At 31.0% G+C, this 10,499-nt stretch overlaps 2 protein-coding genes across 2 annotated transcripts; one reads left to right on the top strand and one right to left on the bottom strand.

Moving 5' to 3' along the window:
• The first annotated feature begins 991 nt into the window (after positions 1–991).
• On the top strand, positions 992–3,182 carry LOC149177594 (uncharacterized). The gene is made up of 4 exons (XM_089423432.1): positions 992–1,127; positions 1,928–2,013; positions 2,129–2,351; positions 2,881–3,182. The coding sequence occupies exons 1-4, from the start codon at positions 1,040–1,042 to the stop codon at positions 3,012–3,014; spliced, it is 531 nt and encodes a 176-aa protein (XP_089279558.1). The 5' UTR covers positions 992–1,039; the 3' UTR covers positions 3,015–3,182.
• Positions 3,183–4,700: 1,518 nt separating this feature from the next.
• Positions 4,701–5,969, bottom strand: LOC149177593 (uncharacterized). Its single transcript, XM_089421803.1, has one exon. The coding sequence runs from the start codon at positions 5,967–5,969 to the stop codon at positions 4,701–4,703; it is 1,269 nt and encodes a 422-aa protein (XP_089277929.1).
• Between the last annotated feature and the right edge of the window lie 4,530 nt (positions 5,970–10,499).

The raw sequence follows: 10,499 nt of genomic DNA, 5'->3' as shown, positions 1-10,499 counted from the left end.
ATTCATCATTTTACTTATAATAATTGATTTGCATGGGAGGAGAATAATCATTAGTTTTAATCACTAAAAATAAATTTAATTGATTATATATATGAGAAATAAATTGACAACTATATTCTTGTGAAAATTTAATTGAATATATATATATATAATTGTGACATGGATCTATTTCCGCAAATATCATTATAACTCTACATGAATCACATAATAAAATAATTTAAACTTTAAATCTTATAATAGATAACATTATGGTATTATATATATATATAATTGTGACATGGGTCTATTTCCACAAATATCATTATAACTCTACATGAGTCACATTAAGAAAATAATTTAAACTTTAAATCTCATAATACATAACATTATGAATACCATAGTCAATGTCAATTAACTAAGAACTTTATATTTTAATAATTAATATATAAATAATATATTGGTTTCTAACTTATTAATGTTTTAAAAGAATAGTTCTTTTTTAAGAAACTCGTTAACACAATACATTTACAGAATTTACTGACAAAACTAGTTTTTCTGAATACTAATTTCGCAAAATTAAGTAGCTTAAAATCTTCACATAGGTAGGTGGCCAAACATGTAGAAAATATTCGAATCCCTACCGCATTGATTGGTGGCATATATAATAATTTCAGGGTATACTAGTTTTAAATTACGGGTTAGAAATTAAAAAAGGAAATTCTTTGAGTGGCAGTAAAAAGATACAAGACATTCTTCGGGTGTAGGTGCAAACCTTTTCCTAATTCCTTCGTCTTATAATATGGAAGAGGTATAACACACTTCACGACTTCTGTTGCGTGCAACATATAGAGAATCTATATTTTTATAGACAGGGCAAAGGAGACAGCCAATTATGAGCGCTTGTGTAAGAAAATGCGATGGAAGTAATTCAACAACCGTTATCAACCAAAAATGGCAGGCACGAGACGGCATGCATTCATATATAGTTTGATATTTGGAGATAATAATTGAACGCCGTATGAAATTATTCAGTTTATGAATTTGCACCTTGTAATTATCAATGAGGCGGGTTATAATGAAGATCAGCTGCAAAACTTTTCTGCAGGCGAGCGCTGTGTTTTTTCTCGTACTTTTGGTCTGTGTTGCAGGTAATCAATGAATAGTTTTATTGTTTGGAAAAGATTTATTATATTATAAGTTAAGACAGAATTTTAATTCAGTTGTTTTTTTAAGTGTGGTTTACAGCAGTGGTGAGAAAATTTATTTAAATCAACCTAAAGAGATTTACGAGTGAGTTAAATTAGCAGGCTTAATTCAAAGGGGTGATTTCTGATAGGCCATGTATTTAGCACCAGGAATTTGATAGACTATGTATTTAGCAACAGGAACTAGATCAACTTAACTATTCCGTGGGGTTTTTAAGTCGAATTGTTATACTACACCCAGAAAATTTGAATATCTGGCTAATGGGGCATGGGAGTAGAGTAGATGGTGAGTAGATTGTCATAAGGTGTTCCGTTAACTCTTTGGTGTAAAGTTCACTAGTTAGAAACTCTTTGGGAAAAAATTCAGCTATAATAAAGGCTTGTGTAGCCCAAACTAGGTGTGATTTTCTGGTGATTTTAACCCTTTAAATGCTCTTGAGATTGTCCCTATTCATCTCATCCTAAACTTATATCCATTGCCTCCCAGATTATGGCTACTTTATCTCATCTTGAACTTATGTCCATTGCAGATTCTGGAAATATCACAGAATTGGATGGACCTTCCAAATGAGATCCCAAAGTATTCTCGAAATATGCCATCGACATAAAGATAAAGATGCCCATCCTAGCCAGAATCTGATAACCTAGCAAACAAAAAAAAATTAAAAGTAACTGGTTATTATTGTGATTATATTTTAATCATTGCAGTTCATGAACATTAGACTAATGAAGTGCTGTGACAGACGATGTTAACCCAGGTAACGATGGCCATCTTCCTTCTCAGGATCCACCAGCGATAGTAGGGAGGGCAATGGAATGTTTCAATAATGTAACTGACCGACTGGGGAACCTTCTATTCGAATATGGTTTTGGAAATTATGTGTAATATGATAATGAAAGGTTTGTCTAATGAGATTTTCTTGGTGTTAATTAATTGCATGAAGGCCGATACGTGCAAACCGGAGCAGAGATTGTCCATGAGCGGCTCTATCGACGTTCCTCCCGATCAAACAGATGAATACTGCAATGGCGGTTGTTACGAGCAAACGCAGGTGGTGCTCACGTGCGTGGACGAGATACTCTCTAATTTCGAATTCGACAACAAGGCTACCATAGAGGATATCAGACAAACAATTACAGAGGGATGCAGTAACACTGATAAACGCGGTACACAAATTATTGATCTTATTTATTTTTGGGTCGTATAGATTTAAAAAAAAAAAAATAGGAAAGCAAGTCTTTTTTTCATAGAAAAAAATCATCATAGATTTATATTAAGAAAATATAAAGATTTTCAATACATAATCGGTTGGATTGAGCCAAAATGCCCAGCCACCTTTGCAAAAATTAGATATAGATAGTCCAAATCTACCTCTAAAAAGAGAAAACATATACATCCCTTTCGAACTCTAAAATTTTAGTGTTTAAAATCTATTTAAAATAATTTTATATCAATCTTAACTTTTCTTTAAATCAAGATTTCATACTCAAAACCTTTTAACAGATAAATTAACTAGAAATTTTAACCAAACATAGTAGCATGGTGCAGATTACCTAATATGAAGCCAAGTTACCAACTTGCAAGAAGTTGGAGAACTCACTGCAAGAATTGGATGTTTCACAAATTTTTACTCAAACTTTTGTCTATGAATTTGCAAAAATTTAATTTAGCATTATCATTTGTTGTGTAACGCAGGGGATTTCGATGTTACCGAGCACATGGATTCCACCAGTCATGCTAGTAAAAGCCTTTCTGCCAATCTAAGCAGCCTTACCATTTTTGTAACCCTATGGGGATTACTGTCTATGATATTTCATATTACTGTATAAAATGTCAAGTAGCTAACCTTGACCCCTGCTTTCACAGTTCCTTGTGATTGCTTTCGGGGGGTTTATACAAATTTTCATACGAGAAGTTGTGATTTGTTGTATCTTTAATATCTTGGGTTTATACAATTCTTTATACGAGAAGTTGTGATTTGTTGTATATTTAATATCTTGGGTTTATACAAATTTTTATACGACAAGTTGTGATTTGTTGTATATTTCATATCTTATTTTGATTTAGTGATGGAAAATGTGTAAAAACCTTTTTTTTTTAATATTTTATATTATTGTTATTGTTAATCATAATATATTATTGTAAGTGTTTTCTAAATTTCAATATAATATATTTATATGCCAGTAATATTTTTCTTATTTTAAGAGGTTTATATATATATAATTAATTTTATTAAATAGAAAAGAAAATCTAATAAATAATTAAATTTTTATTTATATATTTTTTGAAATATATAATAATAAATTGATTGTGTTTATTTATGTATTTTACAATTTAGTATAAAAGAAATGTGTAATTTTTTTTATATAACATTTTTTTAAAATATTTTATATTACTATTATTGTTAATCATAATATATTATTGTAGGTGTTTTTTAAATTTAAATATAATATATTTATATGTGGGAAGTATTTTTCCTATTTTAAAAGGTCGAGATATATATATATCTATAAAATAGAAAAGAAAATTTAATAAATAATTAAATTTTTATTTGTATATTTTTTGAAATATAGAATAATAAATTGATTTTATTTATTTATGTATTTTACAATTTTTTATAAAGGAAATGTGTAATTCTTTCCATATTTAAGTTTAAGTTAATAATGATACTTTTTTTAATTAAAAAAAAAAAAAAAACATTTTTTCGCTAATTAAAAAAAATGAATATACATATTTGGTTAGTTTTAATTAAAAAATACTCTCACTATACTATACTTGTTTGATTTCTTTTATATATATAATTTAATAAATATTTTTTGGAATCTACACCTAATGTTAAATAGAATTTTCAATGAAATTTTCAAGTTATTGAATTTATTTATAAATTTATAAATTATATATACGGGTTACGAAAGATAAATTTTTTTATATATATTTCAAAAATATATATACTAGCAATTGTCCCAAAAGGTACAAAGAGAGACCGATAGGATTATTAAATTGGAATTGTTGAATTTTTCTAAAAGAGTTAATTGATTTGTAGAAAAACTTGTTTTCTTGGACTGGATCATTGTGCAATTACTTTTCTTTAGATGTTTTGTTTATATCTATATTACAAGGAACACATTGAATGTCTTATTTCATTTTAGAGTAAGTTAATTACCCAAAATCAAGAGGTTAAGTTAATTATCCAAAATCAAGAAACCTCTATAAATGGCCAGGCATATACAAAGCTTGCTAGTGACCAAGGCAATAACCACCATGACTATCCCCTACCAATATATTTCATTGAAAACCATAATTGTATATTGCATTTAGAAAGTCAAAACATAATATTAGAAAACATGTTGATATATTGCTATTAAAAAGTTAATTCTATTAGAAACCATGATATTATTATTATATTTTATAAAGAATAATATACATATATAGAATGATACTACATTGAAAACCATAATTGTATATTGCAATTAGAAAGTCAAAATATAATATTCGAAACCATGCTAAATATGACATTACAAATGAAACCTACTAGAAACAAAATGATGTAAACTATGGAGTAAGCATTTCATACCAATCCATGATGCAGAAACAGCAGAGCCAGCGATGACAATATCGGTCTTCATAGCTACTCTGTAACTGGGAACCGCTTTGTCCTTCAACACCTTTATACCTCGCTTGACAAGTTCCGCCATAAGGCCACCCTTCTTACTCAATGCTATAGCAGAGACTCTTCCTCCATAGCTCAAAATTTCAGCTGCAAGTTCCATCATGGCAAGGGGAGCACCAGTCATGGACAGTTCATGAAGTACCACAATGAATGACCTTCCTCTCACAGCATGCGCAAATAAGCCTTTTCTGTTGCATGTACCGTACCTTTTTTTAGAATTCCATCCCAAAACTCTGTCTTCAATTTTATCAAAAGGTCCAACCAGGAGACCAAAGGAAGTATTTCTTGCGACTCTAGCATTTGTGCCTCCTGTTTCGATTATGGTATTCTTCGACACTGTATTATTTCCTTTGACCATCATTCCACCTTTGCTACCTATCCCAACATTTTCGTGGGAAGTATGATTTGGAAGGGATTCTGCAATATGTCTTAAACTGTCCTGATCTGCTGATGAATTAGATGAATTATAACTGCTCCCTGAAATTTTCACTCCAGCGGTCTTTTGAAAGGCTTCGTTGCTCTTTTTCTGCATTTGACTTTCTACTTTATCGTGTATGACTCCCGGATTACCCTTCCAAAACCATTTTTCCAAACTTACTGGAGACTTACATTCTAGCCCGGGCTTTTTAATTGTAGAAAGCACTTCACCATCTGTATTTCTTCTTTCCGTGTTTTCTGAACGGCTGGAATTAAACCTCAATGACTGCACATTATGAGGTTCCGTTTTCTTTACTCCATCGAAAACGGCGTGATCTTTAACCAAAAGATGGCTTCCCAAATCCTGATCAACATCAACTCGAGACTCAAATCCGCTAAACCCTTCTCTATCTCCACTGTGAGCCCATTTTGATTGAATATGAAACCCCAGGTAGCTCCATAACCCAATTATGACCAACCACGGTAGCAGGCGCCGGCCTCGAATCCACTGAAGAGGACTTGCATAAAACCTCACATCTTTTCTTGGAGTCCTGCTGGATTGAGACTTCCGAAAAGAAGGAGAACTATGAGGAGTCAACCTGCCTGACAGCGTGGCCTTCAAACTGCCACTGACCCGCAAGGAAGGAGGCCGTACTACATTTCCGAGTAAATCACTTCGATTTTTTTCCTCCTCCATAACTGCTATCGACTTATATTGAGATAAATGAAGATCCTTATGAAGAGTTGCTATCTGCTAATACTAAACGAAAACATTGTGTTCTCTTCAAGAAAAAATTTAGCTTCTAAAAGAAACCTCTGAATCTTTTATATATTATTTTGTATAGCTATCCTCCACTCCATGTGCGTGCCGTCTCTTCATAAATTTTTACGTAAATGGATAAATAAACTGGCCTGAGAGATCAACATTGGCATTGTCAAATATTGGCTAATTCTGCTAGATTCAATTTCACATCCTTGAAAAATTATCTCAGTAGCAAAATGCCCATTCTATCTTTCAAAAAAACTGCCTTCAAATGCTTATTTCAGACCAAGCTATGTGTTCATTCTGCTCAAATACAAGTTCCAGGCCGCTCCTTTTATTCAAACCCAACTATTCGAGTATTCTGCTTAAATGCAAGTTGCAGACAGATCTTTTCTCAAAATTTTGAATCAAAACTTTGGCTCAAAATAAAGAACAACTGAAAGATCACTTCGAAATCCAACATACAGACTGATTCTTGAACAACAGACGGAATACTTCAAAATGCAAAACCACAGACTGATTCTTTAAATTTCTGGTTCCATCGGCAAATTCCAGAGCCGTTACTTCCATCTTTTGGTGAAAAAGGCATAATCAAGTCCGTCTGAGAATGCCAGCTCAAAGCTAGGCCTTCAGAAAGAAAATCCTGGTTCTAGTATATAAGACAAATTTGACAGCCGAAGCTACAGCTATTTCCAACCGGTTAACAGATCGATTCCGTTACACAACAAAATGTCTCTTGACAGTACAAACAAAATAATAAACAACATTTTCGAACCGGGAGCTCAGAAGAATCCTCTTCTCCACCAGTCATATTTAAAAAATCCACAACCGTACTAAAGAACAATGTGCTGCCCTTATTGAACGAAATTATTCCGCAACTGCAAAAACAGGAATAACAGAGCGGAATCCAGATATAATAATATAGCTGAACAGGACAGACTTACATGTAGAATCCTACGTACACTGGCCTTTGCCTGCTTCTCGGCCGTGCAAAAAATAAGCCAAGACCCTTCCCTGCTCTGTGCGAATTGATCTCCCCATAAATCAATCGCACCGCTGCTTTTACAAGCCCAAGAAGCAGAATCGCAGCAGGCCAGTGCTTGCCAAAACCAGGGAAGATGGAAAAAGTAGTAAAAATATCTTGCCATGCCAATAAGTCAACTCAACCGATATTTGAAAAAAACAATCAACTGTTGAAAGTATCTCACTTGATTGAATGGAGGAGGGTAAAAGTGTTGACAATTGTTGATGCATAGGAAAAGCCTATCAGCGTAATTAATATTTAAATTTAATTTTATATTTTTATAATTTAGTTTTTATAATAAATTATTAAATAAAATTATAATAATATTATTATATTAAAAAAATTATAAAAATAAAATATTTAAAAACACATAATCAAATAATTCAATATGTAGTGAATCTTCTGATAAAAAAATATATTAAATATTTATATTAATATATGAGTGAAGCGCGTTAAGGGAAATGAATAAAATTGAAAAATAAAAACTTCATGAAAGTTTGTACCTAACTTCTTTTAGAGTTTTTTTTAATTAAACCACTTAGAATTTAAGTGTGGAAATAAGTTTTTTACGTAAACCAATTAAAAATTTAAGAGTTGAAATAGTTTTACATTGATATTATAACGCTACAGAATTCCCATATTTAATATCATACTGTTAAAATTTTGAAAAATAAAATACAAATATTTATATTTTAATTCTAGATAATTTGATGCTTAAAATACAGTAAAAATGTATATTAATTTAATTAAAAAATAATTTAATAATTAAAAATAATAGTTAAAACTATTTTTCCTTTGTTATGTGAATAATATATTTTAACTAAAAATAAAAATGATTTAATAATAAAAATAAGTGTATCGTATTATTATCAAATATTTTATTATTATAATTTTTTTAAAAATAATTATTTATTTTAATACTATATTTTTTTTTGTGTAATTTATAAGAATTTGGCAGTTTGCTTCATACATAACTACTACTAAATTTTTCGGGGTTATTGGTAATTCGAGTCATTTGAATGGGTCTTTTCAGTTTCATTTCACATTTCTTAGATTAACCAATTGAGCTGCCCTAAAAATTTTTAATATCATAATTAATATATATATATATATATATATATATAAATGAGGATTTATTAAAGATAAAATTTAATATATTAATTAAATTAATAAAAGAATAATAAATTTACTCTAATATTTTATATTATTTGAAAACAAAAATAAAACAATAATTTTTGAGGATTATCTCAATTGAATGGGTCTATGTTGTTAAAGCACATTTACTATTAAGAAATCAATTTTCATGGTTAAGTCACTTCCTAATACAGATATTTTGTGAATGTACTCGTCACAAATCTGTAAGTCACATGCATAAACTAAAAATATGCAGTCACATGCATAAACTAAAAATATTATTTTTTATTAAATATTTTTAATATTAAATAAAATTTCTGCCATACAATTTGTTTTGGCAGGTAAGCACCCACTGGGGATTTGAACCGGTGACCTATCACAAGGAGTGGGGATTGGAACCAGTGACCTATCACAAGGAGTGTCTTAACAGTGCATCCATTCACCGTCAATCCAAAGCCCATTGAGCTAAATTTATACCATACATTTATCCCATATCTAATTCTCAAATTTAATCTTTTCGCGAGCATATTGTTAACAGTTACATTCAACAATTACATGTCATAATTTAATTTATCACATAATATCGTGTCTCAACAATCTCATCACACAATATCGTGTCTCAACAATCTCATGCTCATAGCATCACGCCCCTTGGTTAACCTCTACTAGCTCACACAGGACAATACAATTGTTCCTACAATGATATGTTCCTTATGGAAATTACCAAAGTCTACTACCTTGAATGATTCCCCAATGGAATCACCTAATATTCGAGTATCAAACTCACTTGCTTAGTAATATGGAGTATAAGAGGTGTGTAATATCCCTATCGTATCGTAAACAACTCAATGTAAAATCAAAAGTTACGAATCAATTATAAAATTGATTCTTGATATTTGTAAAAACTCAAGTAATGATGAGAAAACCTGGAAAAACTTATTCCTCCAACTACCGCACCCTTCAATAAATATATAGCTATGCTCCAGGGTATACGGGGGGAGACATCATGAATGACTGTGAAGTTTAGGGAAGCGATTTTCAGAGGTCTGTTACACTTATTCGATTACAGGTGTGCTCTTTCCCATCTAATACTAATGGACGTGTTGGGGCTATCAGGAGATCTCTTACAGAAGACGGAAGGAGGTTTTGCGTGGTTCATTTGGTTCCTAAGTTTTTGGCGCTTGCTCGTGCTCTGCTCTTCTTTCCTCTATCCAGTTCTTCGAATATGGTGGATACTCTGTCACTGAGGACCAGACAAGAATTTTTGGGTTGTCTTTTAGAAAGAAATGGCGGGTACGGGCTTGAGCTTCCCTAACTATCCACCCTTGCGGATTTGGTTCATTCCAGCAGATACCAATGCAGTTAAGCTTTCCGGTAAACTTGTGTGCACTGGTTGCGTGGAGGAAAGGAGGCCGCCATGGATAAGATAAGTAACTTGCTCACTTTCTAGAAGGAAAAAAATATATGTATGTTATATTTGGGTATCTTTTTGAAAGAGTTCTTACCAAATATAGATTTTATATACAGAATAGTATGCAATGAAGAATGTGGAAAAAATGTGTGGACATAAAAGCTAAGTAAATATATAGTTTTTATTATAAAGTAAATATGTAGTTTCTGTTAGAAAGACTACATGTGAATCTTGTGTGTGAAATGTTGTGTCACTTTGTCATTTTCTTGGAATAAATTAATGAAATCCTTGTTAAGTAGCCAAAATATCTTCTTGAGAAAAGATGGAGAGACATGTAAACTTCTTGAGGACATAGTGTGAAAAGTGGCCAAGTTTTCTTTGAATAAAATATGCATTTTGTATTTAATAAAGGTTTCTTGAAAAGGGATATATGCTTAAATGCATTGTGATACTAGCTAATTTTAGAAGTTTCTTGTGAAATAATTATGCATTGCATACATGATAAAAATAGCTAATGAGCTAGATTCGCTTCATTTTAGTTTCTTGAAGGGAGCGTTTGCTTCTAGGCACATAGATAATCATTACAAACTTTCCTGAAGAAAATGCATGTTTTATATACACATAAATAATAGTCATTAAGATAGTTTCTTTTTAGAAAAAGAATGCATACTTCATGTATGAAAATAATGGCTTTATGAGAGATCTCTTGAAATAAAAATAGAGATTCTTTTCTTAAAAGACACGTATGAATAGTGTTCATACAAGAACAAGAATCCACGATTGTTTCATGAAAATATTATGTGCATTGAAGTAAAAGTAATTGTGTTTGGAAAAAACACATGTCGCATGCACAAAAGGGTGGCTATTAGAGGAAGTATTATGTTAAATTTCTTGA

This window comes from Pinus tabuliformis, chromosome 4_1, assembly GCF_031772625.1.
Source record: "Pinus tabuliformis cultivar Carrire ecotype Pingquan chromosome 4_1, CPIR1, whole genome shotgun sequence".
NCBI classification, from domain to species: Eukaryota; Viridiplantae; Streptophyta; class Pinopsida; order Pinales; family Pinaceae; genus Pinus; species Pinus tabuliformis.
This window is presented reverse-complemented; position numbering and strand designations above follow the sequence as displayed.

Bases quoted from the DNA above. Each gene is read 5' to 3' on its own strand.
- LOC149177593 (XM_089421803.1), bottom strand. From the start codon at position 5,969: ATGGAGGAGGAAAAAAATCGAAGTGATTTACTCGGAAATGTAGTACGG.
- LOC149177594 (XM_089423432.1), top strand. From the start codon at position 1,040: ATGAGGCGGGTTATAATGAAGATCAGCTGCAAAACTTTTCTGCAGGCG. The intron at 2,014-2,128 runs GTAACTGACCGA...AATTGCATGAAG, and splicing joins CAATGGAATGTTTCAATAAT to GCCGATACGTGCAAACCGGA. The intron at 2,352-2,880 runs GTACACAAATTA...TGTGTAACGCAG, and splicing joins CAGTAACACTGATAAACGCG to GGGATTTCGATGTTACCGAG.